We start from the raw sequence: 24,090 nt of genomic DNA on the forward strand, positions 1-24,090 counted from the left end.
TGGGTAATTGAGTGGGATGAAAGGAAGCAATGCAATTCTGAATGAACAGTGGTGTTCCACTGGACATGTGCCTGTCAACAGCAGCCTCTCAGTAAGGACCATTGTAATGAGATTATTTATGTGATTATAATATGATTGTTTGTCCTGAAGTCTTTTTCTAAAGACTTTCCTCCTGCTGTGCTCTTCATCCCTCATTCTCATAGTGCCCCACTAACCCTTGTGATCCTGCACCTCATCATGTTCTCATCCCGAAGGGATTTGAGAGAAGGGATGTATTTATGGATGGGGAACCTGCTCATCACCTTGCAAGGCTTCCTGAAGGACAGAGAACCAAAAAGATGAAAAGCTAGCCTGTTTGTTATTGTGAATTCCATGCAGAGAACGTTCTTGAATTGTTCTGTTAATCTATAGAAGATTGTGCCTGTGTCAGTAGAAGAAATCATTACAGGGTATAAAAGGAAGAACAGTGAGTGACTGCTGAGATGAGAAAAGCTCATCATTGAAAGCATAGAACAGTACCCATACTCTTAGATACTTGGGAATTAGTGTTCTCATGGCTTCAGATTGGTGGTTTACATCCTGTGCATGCCCTTAAAAAAAAATAGAGACTCTCAAACATATTCAAAAGTATACAGAATAGTATGCAGCCCCTTCATGTACCTGTCACCTAGTTTCAATAATTATAACTCTTTGTCAGTCTAGTTTTATCTGTACTTCTGCCCACTTCCCCTACTCATGGATTATTTTGAAGCAAGTTCCAGACACTATATCACCTTTTCTATAAGTATTTTAGTATACATCTAAAAGAATCATTTTTAACATACCATTATCATATTTAAAATATATTAATAACTTCTTAAAACCACTAAATAACCAGTGAGTGTTCAAATATCCTATTATCTATAAATTTCATATTTTTAATAGTTTTTTTTTGACTCAGAATCCAAATGAGGCACATTGTAATGGGTTGATAAATCTTGCATTTCTTTTAATCTGCAGCTTTCTCCTCTATTTCTTCCTTTCTATTATTGTTGTAGTACTAGATAGTTTGTGCTATAGTTTCTCCTCATTCTAAATTTTGCTGATTGTATCTATATGGTAAACTTTAGCATATTTCTTTGTCCTCTGTATTTTTTATAAATTGGTAGTTGAATATAGTGTTTTGGTCAGATTCATGTTGGATTTCTTTTGATGACTGTTGTATGAATGACTATGGCAAAGTGTGATTTTTGTTAGATGATATTTCTGAAACTGAACCAGGGAGAAACCAAGTCACAGGATAAATGAGGAGAGTCAGGTTTATTTTAAGGGTTTGTGAATGGCTGGGGTTGCGGAAGCATGCACATTGGTTTAACATTTGTGGATTTAGTTGTTCCAGTTGATTTCCTCCTTTCTTAGATCTTTCTTATCAGCCCAGAGATTGCAAATTATTAGATAAAAGCAATAAAAGATTGTGTTGGTAAGTGATTGTAAATATGTAGCCATATCATTACATCTTTTTTTTTTTTTCATTACATCTTATACCTGAATATGTGCAAGGATTTTCATAACTAGCATATGAAAGCAGATTTCTGCTGGCTCTCAGACATTTTGAGAACCCTAGGGGGTTTCCTCTAAGCCTATATTCCAGTTTATTTCAGCTGCTTAATTCACCTTTGGCTTCCAGCAGCTTAGACCTTTAGAATTTGACTGTGGTCAGATCATACATATGTATATATACATACAGTATTGTACATTTACATACTGTGGTCATGAAATGTGGCAAGTTACATAAAAGAGCCCAGATCTCCTGGGTTTCCCAGAGATTAGTATTGAGGAACTATGAAGTGTAATCTCTGGGTGAAGTCAAATTTGGTAAGACTTGGGTTATGGCTGGGAATGATTTGAATTATTCAAAGTTCAAATGTCCTTTGGGATGATTCACACTTAAGGAATGTTTAGAATTGGGTCTTAAAGCCAAACACAGTCAGAGCTTTTGTGGGCAAAGGCTAGGGCACCAGATGTAACAAAAATTAGCTTTCACTACATTTGTGTTGTTAAATAAATAGACAGAAAACTCTGTCTTCTTTTGATGAGAATGAAAATATATTGATACATGACATTCTTATATAATCTTTAAAACTTTTGCTTTTTAAAAACTACCAAGTAATGTGTCCTTCTGGGTCACCGGGAAGGAATACGAGGGAGATTGAGACTGGTCATTGCTCAGGAGACACTGTAAATTTGGAAATTCCTAATAAATACTTGAGCTTTTCTGCCTTTGTCTACTGAGAGATTCCTGCTGCACTTAAATCAGATGCATAGTTTTGGGCTCTACAGCTTCTGATCCCCTAAGTCTGGTGATGCTGCCATGAATCCCAAAGGGAGAGTAGGTTCTCAAATGGATGGAGGTCAGTCTCAGGTACCAACTTACCCTCATTTCCTTGTTTCCTTCAGGACACCTGACTGATAGTGAATGTAATCAGAAACTCCCGTCCAAGAAAGGGTCACTGATAGAGCGCAAGAGGAGCTCTGGCCGGGTCAGGAGGAAAGGCGATGAGTCTCAGGCCTCAGGGTACCACAGTGAAGGCAAGCCGCCCTGCATAGCTTCTCTTTCTTTCTTTACTCTGTCTCGCTTGTGTCCCACTTAAGCCTGTGGCTTCTTCTCTCTGCTCAAAAGCCTTTCTTTTTTGACTCTGGGGTCTGGGTATCCATGATGACTTTAAACATTTGTAGTTGTTTCATTCTTTGTGTTTTTAGGAGAAACACTGAAAGAGAAGCAGGCTCCTAGGAATGCCTCCAAATCATCCAGCAGCACCAACAGGCTAAGGGATTTTAAAGAGACAGTCAGCAATATGATCCATAACAGACCATCCCTGGCTTCTCAGACCACCCTAGGACCTCCTTGTGTGGGGAGGGGAGGAGAACAGACCGACAGGAAACCTGCTCGGAGCCTGCCTTTACACGCTCGTGATTGGGAAGTAGAGAGCACCAGCAGTGAGTCCAAATCCAGTTCTTCTAGCAAGTATCGTCCGACATGGAGACCCAGACGGGAGGCTCTGAATATTGATAGTATCTTTAGTAAGGACAAAAGGAAGCACAGTGGCTATACCCAGCTTAGCCCCTTTTCTGAGGATTCAGGTGAGAAGATAATTAGGGAAGAATTGAGCTTTTGAATAAAGTGGATTTATATATTTTTTTAAAAAAAGCCTGGGTTTTCTGGTAGACTTGGCAAGGTACATTTTTACGTTGAAGGGTGAAAATTTTACCCTCATGAGTGGCCAATGAGCTCAATGAATGAGTCACTAGAGGGAGGGGTTAGTTCTGTCTTGATTTGAGGCAGATGCTAAATCTACCTCCCTTTCCACACTTGTCCTTTGATCGGTATAGCAAAAGAATTTACACCAGATGAGTCAAGCAAGCCACCTGCTTACGACATTAAAACTGGAGGACCAAGCCCCCAGTACAAGATCTGGGGCCCAGCACGGCCGGGCTGTCACCTTTTAGAGCAACACCCTCGCCTAATCCAGCGAATGGAATCTGGCTATGAGAGCAGTGAGAGGAACAGCAGCAGCCCTGTCAGCCTGGATGCAGCCCTGCCTGAGAGCTCAAGTGTCTGCAGGTATTGTTTGGCCTTTGAATAGCTGTATTGTTCCTCACAGAAATGTAAGCCACGGAGAGGCTTCTTAACTCACGAGTGAAGAGATGCACTGTCTTACCCTCTTGCAGGCAAGCAAACGGCTCTATCAGTTTCTGTGGCAACAGCACCCTCTGCTGGGGGAAGAAGCAAAGGCATTTGAGAAAGGGGAGACAACTTTTTTAAAGTATTATATATAAAATGACTGGTAAACTTTTAATGAAAGAATGAGTTAGTGAATTAAAACTTGTATACGATCAGAGAGAAAATCCAATTGTTATTTATTCCTGCCTTTTATTTTACTACTTTTTTTTAGGTTCACCCCAGATTCTGTCTTATGAAGCCAATGATATTCATCATTCCATAAGATAATAATGACAGTTTAATAGTGGTCATTGCACCTTGTCCATAAAACCCATTTGCTTTATATATTTCAGATCTCCATACATTGTTGTTTTACTGAGTTGCCTCAGAGACAAGTTTGCTAACAGTATAGTTGCTTTGAAAGGAGGGACATCATCTACAAGATTGATAACTATATCATCGTATTTTGCCACTGCTCTTCCCTGACCTCAGACCCTGTTCAGTTTTACACATGCGAAGATGCTATAAAAGTGTAGGAAAGAGGAAGGCAGCCTATATGAGAACATTTGTTTATTAATTTATTAAATAAATTTTGTGCCAGACACACACAAAGCATGAATGAGGTGAGATAAGATGGGGGAACAAGTGGATGTTTTGATATTCATAAATAGTTTAGCAGATATTTTAATATTAGTTTGGTGCTTTGGGTTTTTGTTGTTGCTTTTGGAGGGATTTTGGTCCTATGAATGTTGCTATTTACCAGCGTTCTGATGCTTTCCCTCGCCTCTGGTTTCTGTTTTGAAGGGATCCAAGTGCTAAGAGGTCAGCAGGGTTGGCCCCCTCCTGGCGTCACATCCCGAAGTCTCACAGTAGCAGCATCCTGGAGGCAGACTCCGCCGTGTCCAGGAGTGGCTGGATGAAGAACCAGCCACTTGCAGGTAAGTGGAGGGACACTGGATTTGGAGAGCTGGATTTCACTGCCAGTTCTGTCTGGGCAACAGCCTAACCTGAGCACATTTGAAGTGAGAGGGCAGTTGCACTTTGTTCCACCAGAACGTGAATGTGAAGGCATCTGATCTGCTCTCTCTCCAGGTTTATCTTTTTCATTGTCATTCTATCACAGCTCGCCTGCTTGCTCCTATCCTTCTGGTGGAAGTGAGAAGGAACAGAAATATGGTGAACAGTGTCAGGAACACCTGCTTTCCTCAGAAGAATAAGTCCTGGGGCTTCCCTTGGTAGAGAGCCATCCTCTTGGGAATGGACTTTTTATTGTTTAGTTCTCTGAATTGAGATAACAAGGGGGACATGTAGACGATAGACAAAATTGGGAAATGAGCATGTCAGAGCTACCCTTACCCCTGCTTCTCTATCCTGCCTAGTATCCCTGCTTTGTTTTTCCTTCTTGAACGTGCCTCTGTCCCTCCTTCAAAGAAGCTCTAGAGGGATGATCTGACTCTTTCACACTAGATGTACGTGACTGGAAATGGGTGAAAATGTGCTTTCTTTAAGAGAAGCTAAAAAAAAAAAAAAAAAGAAGCTAGTATTTTCACAAGTCAAAGCTTAAAGATAAAGGAATATTGGAATTTTAGGCATGATACACCAAGCATAGAGATTTGAGGTAGTCATAGATTTTCCTATTTACATTCTTCTCACAACACACATATATACTTAGAGTGTATATTCAAATAAGCAAAATAAATAGATCCTTACTTAGAGCAGAAAATCAAGGTAATAACTATATAGGCTTCCCAAGATGGAGACTTTTTGTGATTTTTGAGGGAAGATAATATGTATTCAGTATTGTTTAGCCAGCTGAGGATTTCTGGGATCTGCTTGTCTAACTTAGAAATCAACCTTCTCTGAAAGATGTGTTTCATCATCCCCCTTTTTTTCTGGTATGTTAGATGAATTGGGAGTCGCATGTGTGGGCAGAAGTTTAATTATGGTCTGATTTAATGAGCATCTGAATATAGATTTGTGGCCAGCTCACTAGGGAGATGAGGACAGAATACTACATGGCAAACTGTAGAGATGAGACCAGGAACTTTACTGGTTTGACAACCAGTTCTCTTAATGTCCACGGAAAGTTCTTAGAGGTGGCTGGAAGCATGATATGCAGCAGAAATAAAAAGGTATGAACTCTTTCAGGTATGAGTGAGGGGCATAGATTGCTAACATCTGGCAAAGCAGAACAATGCATGTAGGGGCAGATAATCTCTGAAATTCTGGGCTAGAGTAGGTTACAGTTAGAAACCCATGGAAGGAATTTATTCTTCCTCATGAAATTATAGGTTGGGTTTCTTTCCCACATTTTGTCTCATACTGACTAACACGGCTTTGAGAAATCTGTGTTCTTACTTTAGCCTGTTCTCCCTTCTCTTTTCTTTAACAGCCGATAGCTTTTCAGCACACTAAAGACTGAATCTCGTGACTTCACTGATAGCCCTAATTCTAGGCTAGCTGTATAGAATTCACCAACTGGATTCCTCAACTTGTAAAAGATGTTTGGCAAGGAGTTAGAATAAATTCCTTATATACTATACTACACTACCACCCTCCTTGTATAGTAAACTCTATTTTTTTTTATCTGGTGACTGTAATTTTTAAAAAATTACAGAGGTTAACACAAGTCCAACAGTTTGGTAACTTGCCCTGTGCCTCTTCAGTTTGAAGGAACCAGTGTTACCATTATGGTATATATCTTTTTACATCTATTTCTATGCTTTGTATTCTATGTACAAGTATAATGATAAGTTTATTGTAGTTGTTGTTTAGTTGTTAAGTTGTGTCCAACTCTTTTGCGACCCCATGGACTGTAGCCCACTAGGCTCCTCTGGCCAGGAAATTTCCCAGGCAAGAATACTGGAGTGGATTGCCATTTCCTTCTCCAGGGGATCTTTTCGACCCAGGGATCGAACCCACGTCTCCTGCGTTGGCAGGTGGCTTCTTTACCACTGACCCACCTGGGAACCCCTAAATAAACTTATTACTACCATTTAAAAATAAATAAAAGGAAGTTATACTATAGATATTATTATGTCACTTGGCTTTTCACTTAATTTATCATGGATATCCTTTTAGATCTATTTGATTCCATCTCTGAACACTGATAAAATTAAGGTTTACTACTGTGGATATTTTACAAACTCATTTGGAAGGTGGTGGAAATTTAGGGAGAGAAATTGACTTGCTTGAAACTTCCTGGTGAGTCAGTGGCAGTAGAGAATGCTCTTTAACAGTTAAAAGCTTGGATTATGATTTTAACCTATTTGACTTTAATTCAGCTTTACCACTTGCCATCTTTGTTATTTTGGGCAAGTTATTTATTGTCTTTGTGACTCAGTTTCTTCATTCTTAAAATGTGGGCAGTAATAGTATCTACCTCACATATTGTGAGAATTACATGACATAATACAGGTGAAAGTGCTTTCAACTATGCCTGTCACAGAGTAAATATGCAACAAATGTTAGTTGCTGTGTTGTTATTTTTGTTATAAAGTGCTCAATAAATATCACTGTTATTATTCATGGCCCAGGCCTCATCCTGAATCTGATATGGAAAACACTGTCCAAATTTGCATTCCAAACTGAAGCCAAGAGTTCCCAAGAAAAAGCAGTGTGGTGACCATGAATATAGCAGGTGCTTAGTCTTGGTTATGGGAAAGTGGCGATTTCTCTTCTCCCTTGCTTGTATTACAGGTGGGGAGATACCTTCCAAAACTGAACTGGATGAATTGCAGGAAGAAGTGGCCAGAAGGGCACAGGAGCAGGAACTTCGGAGGAAACGAGAGAAGGAATTAGAGGCAGCTAAAGGGTTTAACCCTCATCCCAGCCGCTTCATGGACTTGGATGAACTGCAGAATCAGGGTAATTGTTGTGAGCATTAGGTTGTGGGTGATGGGGACAGAGAGAGGGGGAAGGAAAAAGGTATTTGAGCTCATAAATTCTGTCTTTTCTTTAGCAGAGTTGTATTTTATCTTAATTTAGCCATTTCAGTGAAAACTAAAGTAGGAGGTAACAGCCTGTTTGTTAGAGACAGGCACTGATTTGGGGCCTGTCTGTTAAAAGCTTGTAGATTAGAGATAGTATAGTGTTCATGGAAAGTATTTCTGATGAGCAGCTATAGAAGGTGTAAATTAAACTATTCACAGTTCAGAAACAGCAGAAAAAAGCAATGAGTGAACCACACTGACTGTGAGGGGAATTCTTCTTGCTCAGCAGAAAAATGCCCTTGAGATTTCCTACCTGGAGCCTCAGGGAAGTGGATCTACCAAGCAGGTTCTAAGAACAAGAGGCTGACTGCCTTTTCATCCTGTGATGGTTCATCTTCCAACCTCACACAGTTTTCCTGGCCTTTATTTCAGCTGCTCTGGCTGCCCCAAATTAGTTACTGGTTTTTTTCTTCGATTGCTTTAAGATGTCATTTTACACCAGCAGAGACTAGCCTTCAAAATAAGGGTTTAAAAAGGCTGAGGCATCTATTTTAAATAGGCCCTGAAACCTATATCTCTGTTTGTGTATGAAATAAATTATTGTTCAGAACCTCCAGCCAGATACAGATTGTGCTAAAGCAGTGTAAAGAACAGGAGCCTGGACTGCTTTGGGTGGCTGCTTTCTCTTAATCACTTCTTTCTTCTTATCAACACTCAGAGAAACTTCCTGGGCTTTTGGGGGGGGCTCCTTTTCTCCTCTAATTCTACTGTCTTTTGATTCAAGGCAATTGTTGCTTTATACTTCCCAGAATATTGTATTTGTCTCCAAATTAGCTTACCTTTCCTAATTTTTTAGATATCCCTATACTTAGATTTTTTTTTTCTTATTTTTTTTCCTTAAGCTATATCACATTGGTGTCTCGACTTTATGTTGCTTCTGAAAGAGGGGTCTTGTTATCTTCCTCCCTTGCCTTTCTCCCCACTCTGTCAGTTGGGTAGTACTTTAGAGTTGAGAGTGGGTCCCTCTGGTTGTATTTCACTGTCAGTTCTCCAGATGTTTTGGTTTAGCATCTCCTGGAACAGCAAGGAATGGAGTGCTAAGAATTCTGGAGGATAAGAATTATAATTTAGTACAATGATTGGCCAGCTGTAGTTTTCCTGTGTCTCTGTAGAGAACATTTTTTAATGCTGTAGCCACCACCTCTGGTTATAAAGGTTGCATAGATTCAGTTGATTTCAGATATAATGAGAAAATTTCAGGCCTGTGTACCCCCTACCCCAGGGACCATAACTCTAGTGGTGGAGTAGAACCCAAATGCTACTTCCACTGTCTTCCCATTATTCTCCAAAAGTTATTAGTGGACTAAGGAGTGAATGTTAGGGGTATGGAAGAGCTTTTCTTACCATGTCCAGCTGGAGGTTAATGGAGGATGGGGATATTATGGGAGAAATAGTATGATTTCTTTTTTCTTGTGAGCTTGTGAAACTCACCATTAATTCCAATCACAGATGAAGTTACATTACAGCTTACTACTGATTTATGGTTATGAGTGAATAAAAGGCAGTGGGATACATAAACTGGAGGATTCTTTTATAGAAGTTACATTTATAGTAGTTTGTCACTCTTTATCTGGCACTATCCTTCAACTCCTGTCCTGCTTTGGCACATATTCACTTTTGGGGAGAAGGCAACATTTCATGGTCACTATGTGGGAAGGTGACTCTTTTACGGTAGGTTGGGTGAGCAAGGGCAGGACAGAAGTAAATACTTAGCCTTGCTGATGAAAGATAAGTGTGTGCAAACCAAGAACAAAGATGGTTCCACCGACTTGGTAGATATATTGAAGTTAGGAACTGTAGAACACCTGTGCCCGAGAGGAGTACTGATTTTCCAGGTGCGGGTGGTATAGAGAGGACTATGAATTGGTACAGGAAAGAAGTGTTACACATGACTATCCACAGAGTCATGAGGCCACTTTTGCCTTAACACAACAGTGGAGGTCTCGGTGGAGATTTGGGGTTCTGGACACACATTGCCAAGAAGTATCTTGTTGCAATCTTGTGGGAAGCAGGTCATTCCCAGGCAAAAGAACCCACCCTTATATTATAGACAGTACTTTGTTCTTTCTTGAGGGACGTCCTAAGAGGTCTTGGAGTTGAAATATGTGGTGGACAATGACATGCCCCTCCTTCACGGCTTTGGTAAGGTCTCAGTTAAGGCAAAGAAAAATGGATGTCCTACATGTTTCAGAGAATTCTTACTAGTAATGGTCAGTTGGAATAAAGGTGGACCAAAGACTCAGCAGTGAGGATCTATGTACACCTAAAGGAAACAACGGTACATAGGAAAAGTTGGAACAGGTTGTTATGAAAATGAAAAGTGCTGGCCCTTTCAGGGAGGAGTGACGGCTTTGAGAGGTCCCTGCAAGAGGCAGATTCAGTGTTTGAAGAGTCGCTGCATCTGGAGCAGAAGGGAGACTGTGCTGCCGCTTTGGCTCTCTGTAACGAAGCTATCTGTAAGTAACTCTAACCGCTATGGCTATGGCACTTTTGACTAACTTCATGATAGTTATTCACTCAGATAGGATAAAAAGAGCTTTTAGGTTTCATTACTTTCACTCCCCCAAACTGAGGCCCTTTAGCTATCTTTTCCTTTCAGATTTCTAAATGTGCTAGGCACTGTCACTGTGGCCTGTGGGTATTTACTGGAAAAATCTCAGCAGGAGTCTACAAATGAACTATCCAGCCATACCTATCTCCTAATCCCCAAATAAAGTTAGGTCTCAGATGCGAGGTTAGTCTGCTCTTGTGCTAGTTACTGACTAGCGCAGTGGAGCTTAGGGCAGGAAGAAATGAGTAAATTGGCTGTGACTTCCTAGGTCTGTGACTTCTTACTGCATATTTGATTCTTTACGTTTCTCCCCTGCCTTCCTGGTATGCTGCAGCATAGGGTTACAGCAAGGGACTAAGAATTTGTATCTGGTTCTTAAATATGACCCACAAGAAGCTGTGTTCTATAAAGACAGATGCAGGTTTGGATCTTAGTTCTGCTGCTGACTGTCAGGAAGGGGGTGTCGTGAACAGAGAATGAAGACCAGAGTTGGACAGGTCAGTTGCAAAGGACAATGAGAGTGGTAACATCTGAGATGGAAGCACCAATTTATCTTCTTGACTCATTTTAGTTTAGCTTTTTGTTTGTTTGATTTTTAAATTTGAATTAACCTGTTTGGCCTCCATGGCTTCCATGAATGTTCCTTACAGCCAGAGGCAGCCTTGTGCCCTGGATACCATATGCATGGTCCATGCCTTGTAGTTCTGCTGCATATTTTCAGTTTTATTGCATAACTTTGCTCATTTTTGGTTGAATTTTATTTTTTATTTTTGTTTGTATTTTTGTGTTCTGTTTCTGCTGTATTTTCTTTTGCATTTTAGCTAAACTAAGACTTGCCCTGCATGGTGCCAGCTCTAGCACGCACAGCAGAGCCCTAGTCGATAAGAAGTTGCAAATCAGTATTCGAAAAGCACGGAGCCTGCAGGAGCGCATGCAGCAGCAGCAATCATCTCAGCCGCCGTCGCAGCCCTCAGCCTGCCTCCCCTCACAGGGGGGAGCCCTCCCTCAGCCGACAAGGTAGTGCCTGGGAACCACTGTAGTTTATGGACGCCAGGGGAGGAAGTGACCATGGGTGCTCCATAGCCAGCTCTCATTGTCTTGGCGACTCCAGGGGAGAGAGAAGAGTCCTCTGGAAAGATTTCTTCTCTCAGGTCAGATATACAGTGAAAAGCTCATCCCACTGCTGGTCCTTCTCTTAACAGTTCCTAGAAAGATACAGAAAGCATAGCGTCATAAATAGACCACTTGTCCATATTTCCTGTGGGTGAGTTTGTCTCTGGACTTGTGTAATAACATGATTATTAAATTGGCACATATTATGATCTTAGACATGGCAGTCTGAGTTGCATTTCACTTTGCAGTAGAAACCATGTGATTTATTTGGGGATTTCAGTGTCTCCTGTCCCTTAAGGAAGCAGAGAAAGCAGTCTTCCTTGCTCTGACTCAGCGACTGAGAGGAGACACAAAGATTCCCTTTGTTTTTCTTCCCTATGGTCAGGAATAGGAAAAAAGTCCCCATGGACATTAGTATAGTTCCCACATTTTAGCCCTTGAAACTGGCTGTTACTTAGAATAGATAGAATTAAGTAAGAATTAATGTTGGCTGTTAATAAGCCTGAGTAGTTTTCAGAATATAAATATTATAAAGGAAGCTAACATTTTTTGAATATTTGCCCAGGCAGTAAGCTAAATACTTTCATGTTTTATTTTACACCTTTAGGAGACAGGGATTACTATTTAGCAATGGTTTATAAATAAGGAAACTCAGGCTCAGAGAGGATTAACTAAGTATGATACCCAGGATTACTCAGCTAGTAAGTGGTAGAAGCATGGAATTTGAAATCCAGGTCTTTTGGACTCCATTATGTTTCCCTTATAAGTAATACATTCTTCACAGTGTTACAAGGGTGATAGAATTACTATATCTACAAAAGTTTATAGTATATTATCATTGAAATTTAATGCTCCTAGCTAGGATCTTCCATTTTCTTCTTTTCTCCTATTTACTCCACTAGTTGAATGCTGATTTGACAGTCTGATCGGAGATATATTTGAGTGTAAGCAATTGAGGGAGCTAAACTCTTTTCAGAAATCTTACTTGATATATGTGAGTAATTAAGGTTATATCTAAGTGCTTCTAATGAGATTTTCAGATCAGAAATATAAAACAATTAGCAAGAAACCAATTAAATGCATTTAATCCCTACTCCCACTCCCGGATCTCAAGAGAGTCACCATTTGTTACTTTGGGGAAGCATCTCAGTGAATAAACACAATCAAATCCAGATTATAAGAATACACTTGAAATGGTTGCTCTTTCTATTAATGCCGGGAGCCCAAATCATCCTGTACTCTGTAAATATGGCCTTCTGGTTCTTTTGGCTGATCTGCCTCTCAGGACCCTAGGTATGAGTGATCTCTAGGCTTTGCTTACCTTCTCTTGTCATCTGCATGTGGGACTAGAAATGTTTGTTTTTGAATTTTTAAGTAGAGGATGATTGGAATGGGACTTTACAGGTAATGAAGAATATTGGCAAGAGCTTTGCTTACTATCACTGTGTACAACTTTGATGAGGATATTTAATAAAGAGAATTGATATTACCCGTTACTTGGGTATGAGCTGACCACATGCCTTCTCTCGTGAACCTCCAATCTGTTGACTCTACTTATGCTTGTCTTTCTATTTCTTTTCACCATTCCCTCTGTGAATAGCTAGAAATGGGAACCAAATGAACAGTTCTTTTTGTAAGTAATCTTGTCAATTAAGACAGCTTATGACTGGCTCTCTTTATTTATTTCAGTGAACAGCCTATCCCGCTCCAAGTATTGTTAAGCCAGGAGGCCCAACTGGAACCCTACACAAATACGGAGTTTGGGGCCAGTACTTTCATTTACTCACCTGCTTCCTGCCATGAGTCACACTCGCCGTTATTCCCAGACTCATCCGCCCTGTCTGCTCCACAGCACAATTCCCCCCGTGGGTCTGCCTCGAACCTTCTTACTCCAGTTGAGGTGGACAGTGTTGACCCCTCTGTGTTTCACAGGCAGGGCTTACCTAGAACACCTGGGAGAACTGAGACGGACTCTCCTCGTGCTTGGGAACCAGAGGATGAGCGGCAAAGCTGCAGGGGTGACGATGGCAGCTGCACCAGGTTCCCCCAACAAGAAGGAAGAGACACTGATCAAGAACAGCTATTCCAAGAAAGGAGGGATCCTGCTGACTCATCCCTGGCGATGCCTTGGTCACAGCCAATTGGAATAACAGCCACCTCTGAGAGAGGAGACACGCACAGTCTAGGCTGTGGTCCCTCAAGTTCAGCAGCTCAGCCTAGCCTTTCTCTGCACAGGGCCTGCCACCCCGTAAAGCCTGCTCCTTCCTCATCTGTGCTTCACTCTTCTAATGCTGTACAGAAAACTAACCAATGCCTCCAAACCCACAACCTCAAAACTCCATTGACTTCAAATATGGACCGAGGCAGCGAGGAGCCCTCTATGCCAGAGTTTCCTACCACCAAGGGGCTTGTCCGCTCTTTGGCAGAGCAGTTCCAGAGGATGCACAGTGCCTCCACCAGGGATGGTACAGGTGCCCAGGATAGAAGTTTGCCAAATAGTCTAAGGAAGGACTCTCCACCTTCTGACTGTAAGCCTCCTTTCCCACATGGTCAAGGGAAAGGCCACTGGTCTTGGGCAAAACAACAACCCTCTTTGGATGGTAGGAACAAACTGCCTTCCTGGGAAGAGCCTGCTAATCATCCTTCTCTTGCCATGAACTCTGGGCCGCCTAATGGTGAAGCTTCTAGGGGAGGACATCCCAGGTTGGCAGAGTCAGGTATTTACCATGGGAAACCGTCTCAAGTGAGAGATGCTGGGCCTAAGGAGCTGGGCAGCAGTGTCGATTTAGGGACTTGCTTGCCTTTGGATTCTTGGGTGAATGTCACAAGGCTCTGTGATTCTCAGCTTAAACATGGGGTCCCTGGGCCAGGAGTGAAGTCCTCCCCTCATGATTCCCATACCTGTGTAACCTATCCAGAAAGAAACCACATCATTTTGCATCCACATTGGAACCAGGACACAGAGCAGGAGACCTCAGAATTGGAGTCTCTCTACCAAGCCAGTCTTCAGGTTTCTCAATCTGGCTGTTCTGGATGTGGGCAGCAGGAAGTAGCCTGGAACCCGCTGAGCCAAACAGGTAAGAATGCAACCAGGGGCAGGAGGTGTGGGGGACATAGAAAAGCTGAAGGCAGGAGGATAAGATCAGAAGGGGGGATGGTGTTCTATCTAAATAATATCCTCAGCTTAGGTGGCTGCAGCAGAATTTCTGACTTTATTTATAACAACTTCATGATAAGAGCTAGACATTTTCCTGGCTAGAGTAGAGAATGGGGGCAGAATCATCACTCACAGGCTAGTTCCCTCCTTCTAAAGAAAGAGATCAATTACTGTATGCCCAGGGCTGCTGCAGTATACATGCTAAGGAGTGGTTCTTAGGCCTTTGAGAGTGATTAAGCATGAGACAGGGGAGGCTGAGTGGGTAAGTCATCCTTCCATGGCTTAGGAACTGAACTGATCCCAAGATCCAGCTTCTAGATGCAACTTGCAACAAGGATGTCCACACTGAGCCAGGTCTCCAATGTAGCATTTCCAGATTGTAATGAACCAGCTATATCAAGACCTTCCCTCATCCATTCTGGAACTACCAGATTTAGAATTTTCAAGGAGGTATGCCTGTAGGGTACCTGTTCACTGACTCTTTGTGAGATTATATTGTGTGAAGAGTGAAGTCTAATGTTAAATGCATAGTATATACATAATTCTATAAGCTGAAGACATAAAGGATATTTATAATTTAGGATTGATGTACTTAAGAACTCCAAAGCCTGAATTATCGTCCTGTCTCCATCATTAACTGTCAGTATAAATTTGGATAAGTCATTTAATATTTAAGCTGTTACGTATAAGAAAATTGGTTCAGTGATTTTCTTTTAAAGATACTTTGCAACTCTTAAAAGGATACGTATGATTTGTGAAACTGACTCAGAGAAATGTATCTTCAGTTCAAGTAGTATAGATTCTTTGCATATTGCCAACCAACATTTAATTACAGCCCAACAAGTGTTTATTCAGAATCTTCTGTGTTTCCAGTAGTGTCAGAGTGGGGGTCATCACATAAATATAAGATTTGATATTAAGATATGTTTTTCTTGGGATCTTCACTCTAGACTTTGCAATAACATTTATGATCCTTAGATACATAGGACAGAGCAGTATGGGAAGATTCTAAAGAATAAGGAAAAGTTGGAGTTTGCCTCAGTTAGATCCTGTCCAACATAACAGAGAAAGAATATACAAATGTGAAGTGTTTTAAGAATAAGAAACACATATAAAAAATACAGTGTGACTAAAATTGAACTCACCAATTGAATGTCAAGCATTATAGTACAAACAAAACAAAAAGTCCATATGTTACCCCAAACAGTGGGCTTCCCAGGTAGTGCTAGTGGTAAAGAACCCTCCTGCCAAGGCAGGAGATGTAAGAGACACGGGTTCAATCCCTGGGGTCAGGAAGATTCCCTGGAGGAGGGCATGGCAACCCACTCCAGTATTCTTGCCTGGAGAATCTCCTGAACAGAGGAGCCTGGCGAGCTACAGTCTGTAGAGTTGCAAAGAGTTGGACACACTGAAGCGACTTAGCCTGCACCCCAAATAGCAACAATTTTTTTTTTACTATAGATACTTTTGAAAATATATAAAGTAAGAAAAATCATTGATAACCCCACTCAGTAATTTCATGAGTTTACTTCTGGTTTTGGGTTGTGTCCCAGCCCTGGTTGATACAGTTTTTTAAAAAATTGAAGTATAGTTGATTTACAGTTGTATTAGGTTTTTCTTTTTTTTTGTATTAGTTTTAGGTATATAGTATACAGCAAAGTGACTCAGTTCATATATTAATATATATAATGTATGTATATACATATATATATGTGCATGCTTGCTTAGTTATGTCCGACTCTTTGTGACTCCTTGGACTATAGCCTGCCAGGCTCCTCTGTCCATGGAATTTTTCAGACAAGAATACTGGAGTGAGTTGCCATTTCCTGCTCCAGGGGATCCTCCTGACTCAGGAATGAAACCTGCTTCTCCTACAATGCAGGCTGATTCTTTATTGCTGAGCCATTGTATACATATGTATGTTAATATATATACATATATATGTGTGTGTATTGTTTTTCAGATTTTTTTCCATTATGGGTTATTACAAAATATTTACTATTACCTGTGCTATGCAATAGGTCCTTGTTTATATATTTTCTATATAGTAGTATATATATGTTAATCCCAAACTCCCAGTTTATCCCTTCCCCTCTTTCCTCTTTGATAACCAAAAGTTTGGTTTCTGTGTCTGTGAGTCAGTTTCTGTTTTATAAATAAGTTCATTTGCATCATCTTTTTAGATTCCACGTACAAGTGATGTAAATTTGTCTTTCTCTGATTTACTTCACTTAATATAATCTATAGGTTCAGCCATGTTGCTGCTGGTTTTGTTTTTTATGCATATATACTATATATTTATTTGTATTGTTTTGACCAAAAGTAGAATCATTGTAAAATATGTATACAGTTTAGTCCCATGATTTTCTTATATCCATAAACATTTTCCCTTTGGAAAAAACTACTTTTAATGACTATAATATGCTTTACATGAATGTACCATAATATATTCAACCATTCTACTCTGGTTGAGTATTTACTTCCAATTTTTTGGTAATATAGCACTGTGATGAGTATCTTTATACTTAAAGAGTTTGGCCACATTTCTGATAAACTCCTTAGAATAAACTTTTAGAAGGATAATAACTAGCTGAAAGTTATAAACTTTAAAAAAATCTCTTGATACATACTGGCAAACTCAGGAAGATTATACTTCTGAAAGCAGTATGAAAGCATACCTTGCCAACCATTAATTTGTACTTGATAGTGAAAGAAAACTAATTTTTAAAATCCATTTGATGAATCAGTCCTGAAAATAACTTGTCAAACCAAAGTAGGCTGTATTTTGGTTCAGTTCAGTTCAGTTCAGTCGCTCAGTCATGTCCTACTCTTTGCGACCCATGAATTGCAGCACGCCAGGCCTCCCTGTCCATCACCAACTCCCAGAGTTTACCCAAACTCATGTCGATCGAGTCGGTGATGCCATCCAGCCATCTCATCCTCTGTCGTCCCCTTCTCCTCCTGCCCCCAATCCCTCCCAGCATCAGGGTCTTCTCCAATGAGTCAACTCTTTGCATGAGATGGCCAAAGTATTGGAATTTCAGCCTCAGCATCAGTCCTTCCAATGAACACCCAGGACTGATCTTCTATAGGATGGATTGGTTGGATCTCCCTGCAGTCCAAGGGACTCTCAAGAGTCTTCTCCAACACCACAGTTTAAAAGCATCAATTTTTTGGCGCTCAGCTTTCTTCACAGTCCAACTCTCACATCCATACATGACTACTGGAAAAACCATAGCCTTGACTAGACGGACCTTTGTTGGCAAAGTAATGTCTCTGCTTTTTAATATGCTATCTAGATTGGTCATAACTTTCCTTCCAAGGAGTAAGCGTCTTTTAATTTCATGGCTGCAATCACCATCTGCAGTGATTTTGGAGCCCAAAAAAATAAAGTCTGACACTGTTTCCCCATCTATTTGCCATGAAGTGATGGGACCAGATGCCATGATCTTAGTTTTCTAAATGTTGAGCTTTAAGCCAACTTTTTCACTCTCCTCTTTCACTTTCATCAAGAGGCGTTTTAGTTCCTCTTCACTTTCTATTTTGGTTAGTCTCTTTTAAATCGAGTCTTTCAGAACTGACATGACAGAATAAAGAAGAGATCAGTGGAATAAATCGAGAAGTAGATGAAGGAAGGAAATCGAGAGGAAAATGCTGGTTAGGGTCCATATATGATAGAATATATCTTTAGGGGAGTCCTCTTTTATTGGAAAGCATTTATTAAGCACAAAATTACTTTCTTCCTCCAGATTTGTATCTATAGTTGATAAGTAACACTGTGTAAGTTTAAAGTATGCAGTGTGATGGTTGATACATGTATATGTTGCTGAGTGATTACAATAAAGGTAGTGAACAAAACGATCACCATACCTAATAACTGCTGTGTGTGTGTGTGTGTGTGTGGTGAGAATATTTAATTAAGATCTACTATCTTAACAACTTTCAGGTATATAATAACACAACATAGTTAACTATAGTCACCATGCTATACATTAGGATTCTCAGAACTTATTCATCTTATAATTGGAAATGTGTACCCTTTGACCAATATCTCTATATTTCCCCCAACCCCTAGCTTTTGGCAACTATCATTGCATTCTGTTTCTATGAGTTTAATTCTTTTAAGACCCCACATATAAGTATGATCATATGTTTTTTGTCTTTCTCTGACTTATTACTTTTAAAAAAAAGCTTTATTGGTATATAATTTACATACTGGACAGCTCACCTATTTAAAGTGCACAGTTCAATGGTTTTTTAGTATATTCATAGTCATCCACCCTTCACCACAAATCAGTTTTAAAGTGTTTTTTCAGTACCCTAAAAACGTGTCAGTAAGCCTCTAATCTACTTTCTGTCTATAGATAACCTACCTTGAGCATTTCATATAAATAGAATCATATAGTATATGGTATTTTGTGGCCAAATTGAATTTGACATGACTGTAGTTCCTGAAAGGTATGTGACAACTGCCCTTGACCTACATTCTAAATTTTATAGTATGTTGAAGTTGGTTCACATCATACTAAAAATAAAAAATAACTTTTCGTTATGGAAAACTTCAAAATTGTAATGAGTTAATGTTATGATATCCTAGCAAATTTGGAAAACTCAGCAGTTGCCCCAGAACTGGAAAAGGTCAGTTTTCATTCCAATCCCAAAGAAAGACAATGCCAGAGAATGTTCAAACTACCGCACAGTTGCAGTCATTTCACATGCTAGCAAAGTTATGCTCAAAATTCTCCAAGCTATGCTTCAACAGTACATAAACCGAGAACTTCCAGATGTTCAAACTGGATTTAGAAAAGGCAGAGGAACCAGAGATCAAATTGCCAACATCCGTTGGATCCTAGAAAAAGCAAGAGAATTCCAGAAAAACATCTACTTCGCTTCACTGACTATGCTAAAGCCTTAGACTATGTGGATCACATCAAACTGTGGAAGATTCTTCAAGAAATGGGAATACCAGACCACCTTACCTGCCTCCTGAGAAACCTGTATGCATGTTAAGAAGCAACAGTTAGAACCTGACAGGGAACAACAGACTGGTTCCAAATAGGAAAAGGAGCACATCACGGCTGTATATTGTCACCCTGCTTATTTAACTTACATGCAGAGTACATCATGCAAAATGCCAGGCTGGATGAAACACAAGCTGGAATCAAGATTGCCAGGAGAAATATCAATAACTTCAGATATGCAGATGACACCACCCTTATGGCAGAAAGTGAACTAAAGAGCCTCTTGATGAAAGTGAAAGAGGAGCGTGAAAAAGTTAGCTTAAAACTCGACATTCAAAAAATGAAGATCATGGCTTCTGTCCCATCACTTAATGGCAAATAGATGAGGAAACAACCGAAATAGTGAGAGACTTTTTTTTTTTGGAGCTCCAGAATCATTGCAGATGGTGACTGCAGCTGTGAAATTAAAAGATGTTTGCTCCTTGGAAGAAAAGCTGTGGCCAATCTAGACAGCATATTAAAAAGTAGAGACATTACTTTGCCAATAAAGGTCTGTCTAGTCACAGCTATGGTTTTTCCAGTCGTCATGTATGGATATGAGAGTTGGAGTATAAAGAAAGCTGAGCACCAAAGAATTTATTCTTTTGAACTGTGGTGTTGGAGAATACTCTTGAGAGTCCCTTAGACTGCAAGGAGATCAAACCAGTCAATCCTAAAGGAAATCAATCTTGAATATTCATTGGAAGGACTGATGCTGAAGCTGAAGCTCCAATACTTTGGCCACCTGATGCGAAGAGCAGATTTATTAGAAAAGACGCTGATGCTGGGAAAGATTGAAGGCAGGAGGAGAAGGGAATGATAGAGGATGAGATGGTTGGATAACATCACCGACTCAGTGGACATGAGTTTCAGCAAGCCCTGGGAGATTGTGAAGGACAGGAAAGCCTGGCATGCCGCAGTCCATGGGGTTGCAAAGAGTTGGACATAACTGAGCAACTGAACAACAACAATGAAGTATTATGATCACCCCCTTTGTACTTATCACTAACTTCCATGTTGATTATCTTGGCCAATTATCAACATGTGACTGATTTTGATTTAGCAACCCTCTTTCCCCTTTCCCTTCCCCACTGGATTTTTTTTTTTTTTCTCTTCTTTTTTTGTCTGTGCTGTGTCTTTGTTGCTGCAGGGGCTTTTCTTTAGTTGCAGTGCCCAGGTTTCTCAGTGCGGTAACTTCTCTTGTTACAGCATATGAGCTATAGGGTGGGCAGGGTTCAGTAGTTGCGGGTCCCAGGCTCCAGGGCACAGGCTCAATTGTTGTGGTGCATGGGCCTAGTTGCTCTGCAGTATGTGGGATCTTCCTGGATCAGAGAGTGAATCTGTGTCCCCTGCAGTGGCAGGCGGATTCTTCACGCTGAGCCACCAGGGAAGCGCCCTTTAAAAACCGAACTATGATAATATTATACCTAAAAAATTAACATTAATTTCTTAATATAATATAGTAGAAATTATATAATATAGTAACTAACCAGTATTCATTTTTTCCAGTTGTATACTCTATAGTATAGTATTACTATACTACAGTATATAATAACTAGCCGGTATTCTTTTTGTTCCTAGTTGCCCCACAGATGTCTTTTTACAGTTGTTCAGTCTCTAAGCTGTGTCTGACTCTTTGCAAACAATGCACTGCAGCATGCCAGGCTTCGCTGTCCTTCACTATCTCCCAGAGTTTACTCAAACCCATGTTCATTAAGTCGGTGATGCCATCCAACCATCTCATCCTCTGTCGTCCCCTTCTCCTCCTGCCTTCAATCTTTCCCAGCATCAGTGTCTTTTCTAATAAATCTGCTCTTCACATCAGGTGGCCGAAGTATTGGAGCTTCAGCTTCAGCATCAGTCCTTCCAGTAAACATTCAGGACTGATTTCCTTTAGGATTTACTGGTTTAGTCTCCTTGCTATCCAAGGGACTCTCAAGAGTGTTCTCTAGCACCACAATTCGAAAGCATCAATTCTTTGGTGCTCAGCCTTCTTTATGGTCCAACTCTCACATCTATATATGACTACTAGAAAAGCCATAGCTTTGACCAGACAGACCTTTGTCAGCAAAGTGATGTCTCTGCTTTTTAATACAGTCTCTAGGTTTGTCATAGTTTTCCTTCCAAGGAGCAAACATCTTTTAATTTTGTGGCTGCAGTCACGGTCTGCAGTGGTTTTGGAGCCCAAGAAAAAAAAATCTGTCACTGTTTCCACTTTTTCCCCATCTGTTTGCCATTAAGTGATGGGACCAGATGCCGTGATCTTAGTTTTCTGAATGCTGAGTGTTAAGCCAGCTTTCCCACTCTCCTCTTTCACCCTCATCAAGAAGCCCCCAGTTCCTCTTCACTTTCTGCCATAAGGGTGGTGTCATCTGCGTATCTGAGGTTGTGGATATTTCTCCCGGCAATCTTGATTCCAGCCTGTGATTCATCCAGCCCAGCATTTCACATGAGGTACTCTGCATGTAAGTTATAATAAGCAGGGTGACAATACACAGCCTTGATGTACCCCTTTCCCAATTTTTCAGCCAGTCAGTTGTTCCCTGTCAGGTTCTAACTGTTGCTTCTTGACCCACACACAGGTTTCTCAGGAGACAAGTAACATGTTTTGGTATTTACATCTCAATGAAGCAGATATTTTTTTGAAATTCCCTTGCTTTTTCTCTGATCCAACAGATGTTGACAATTTGATCTCTGGTTCCTCTGCTGTTTCTAAATCCAGCTTGTACATCTGGAAGTTCTTGGTTCACAAGCTACTGAAGCCTAGCTTGTGAGTGTTATCTTGAGTGTTGTCTTGCTCGCATGTGAAATGAGCATGGTTGGTATGGTAGTTTGAACATTCTTTGGCATTGCCCTTCTTTGGAATTGGGATGAAAACTGACCTTTTCCAGTCCTGTGGCCACTGCTGAGTTTACTAAATTTGCTGACATATTGAGTATTGCACTTTAACAAAATCATCTTTTAGCATTTTATATAGCTCAACTGGAATTATATCACCTCCTCTAGGTTTGTTCATAGTAATGCTTCCTAAGGCCCACTTGACTTCATACTCCAGAATGTCTGGCTCTAGGTAAGTAACCACACTATCGTGGTTATCAGGGTCATTAAGACTTCTTTTGTATGGTTCTTCTGTGTATTCTTGCCACCTCTTCTTAATCTCTTCTGCTTCTTTTAGATCCTTGCCATTCTGTCCTTTATTTTGCCCACCATTGCATGAAATGTCCCCTTGGTATCTCCAGTTTTCTGGAGATCTGTAGTCTTTTCCATTCTATTGTTTTCCTCTATTTCTTTGCATTGTTCATTTAAGAAGTCCTTCTTACCTCTCCTTGCTGTTCTCTGGAACTCTGCCTTCAGTTGAGTATATCTTTCCCCTTCTCCCTTGCCTTTCGCTGCTCTTTTCTCAGCTATTTGTAAAGCCTCCTCAGACAACCACTTAGCCTTCTTGAATTTCTTTTTATTTGGAATGATTTTGGTCACTGCCTCCTATACAGTGTTATGAACCTCCATCCATGGTTCTTCAGGCACTCTGTCTGCTAGATCTAATCCCTTGAATCTGTTTATCACCTCTACTTTATAACCATAAGGGATTTGGTTTAGGTCATACCTGAATGGCCTAGTGGTTTTCCCTACTTTCTTCAGTTGAAGTCTGAATTTTGCAGTAAGGAGCTCGTGATGTGAGGTACAGTCAACTCCAGGTCTTATTTTTGCTGACTGTATAGAGCTTCTCCATCTATAGCTGCAAAGAATTATAATCAATCTGATTTCGGTATTGACCATCTGGTGATACCCATGTGTAGAGTCATCTCTTGTATTGTTGGAAGAGAGTGTTTGTTATGACCAATGTTTCTCCTGACAGAACTCTGTTAGCCTTTGCCCTGGTTCATTTTGTATTCCACGGCCAAACTTGCCTGTTCTTCCAGGTATTGTTTGACTTCCAACTTTTGTATTCCAGTCCCCTGTGATATAAAGGACATCTTTTTGGTATTATTGTTAGAAGGTCTTGTAGGTCTTCACAGAGCCGTTCAACTTCACCTTCTTCGGCATTAGTGGTTGGGCATGGACTTTGATTACTATGATGTTGAATGATATGCCTTGGAATGAACTGAGATCATTCCATCATTTTTGAGATTGCACCCAAGAACTGCTTTTTGGTCTCTTTTGTTGACTATAAGGGCTACTCCATTTCTTCCAAGGGATTCTTGCCCACAATAGTAGATACAATGGTCATCTGAATTAAATTTGTCCATTCCTGTCCATTTTATTCACTGATTTCTAAGATGTCGATGTTTACTCTTGCTATCTCCTGCTTGACCACATCTGGTTTACCTTGATTCATGGGCCTAATGTTCCAGGTTCTTTTGCAATATTGTTCTTTACAGCATTAGACTTTACAACTTTTCACTACCAGACACATCCACAACTGGGTGTCATTTCCATTTTGGCCCAGCCTCTTCATTCTTTCTGGAGCTTTCTCTCTGCTCCTTCCCAGTACCTTATTGGACACCTCCTGACCTGGAAGGCTTGTCTTCCGGTTTCATAATCTTTTTGCCTTCTCCTGCTGTTCATGGGGTTCTAGA

At 40.4% G+C, this 24,090-nt stretch overlaps 1 protein-coding gene across 20 annotated transcripts in view; it reads left to right on the forward strand.

Moving 5' to 3' along the window:
• The window catches only part of USP54 (ubiquitin specific peptidase 54), a 118,797-nt gene that overhangs the window by 84,944 nt on the left and 9,763 nt on the right, over positions 1–24,090 (forward strand). For 14 of the 20 annotated variants that reach the window (XM_043476563.1, XM_043476566.1, XM_043476565.1 and 11 more), the window contains 8 exons: positions 2,437–2,568; positions 2,740–3,120; positions 3,370–3,601; positions 4,505–4,638; positions 7,400–7,567; positions 10,029–10,148; positions 11,065–11,260; positions 13,046–14,433. In XM_043476563.1, the coding sequence (XP_043332498.1) occupies positions 2,437–2,568; positions 2,740–3,120; positions 3,370–3,601; positions 4,505–4,638; positions 7,400–7,567; positions 10,029–10,148; positions 11,065–11,260; positions 13,046–14,433 (2,751 nt within the window). Of the gene's footprint in view, positions 1–2,436; positions 2,569–2,739; positions 3,121–3,369; positions 3,602–4,504; positions 4,639–7,399; positions 7,568–10,028; positions 10,149–11,064; positions 11,261–13,045; positions 14,434–24,090 lie in introns of those variants that run through there. The other 6 variants (XM_043476576.1, XM_043476580.1, XM_043476578.1 and 3 more) reach the window with 5 other exon arrangements.

Source organism: Cervus canadensis, chromosome 8 (genome assembly GCF_019320065.1).
Source record: "Cervus canadensis isolate Bull #8, Minnesota chromosome 8, ASM1932006v1, whole genome shotgun sequence".
In the NCBI taxonomy this organism is placed as follows: Eukaryota; Metazoa; Chordata; class Mammalia; order Artiodactyla; family Cervidae; genus Cervus; species Cervus canadensis.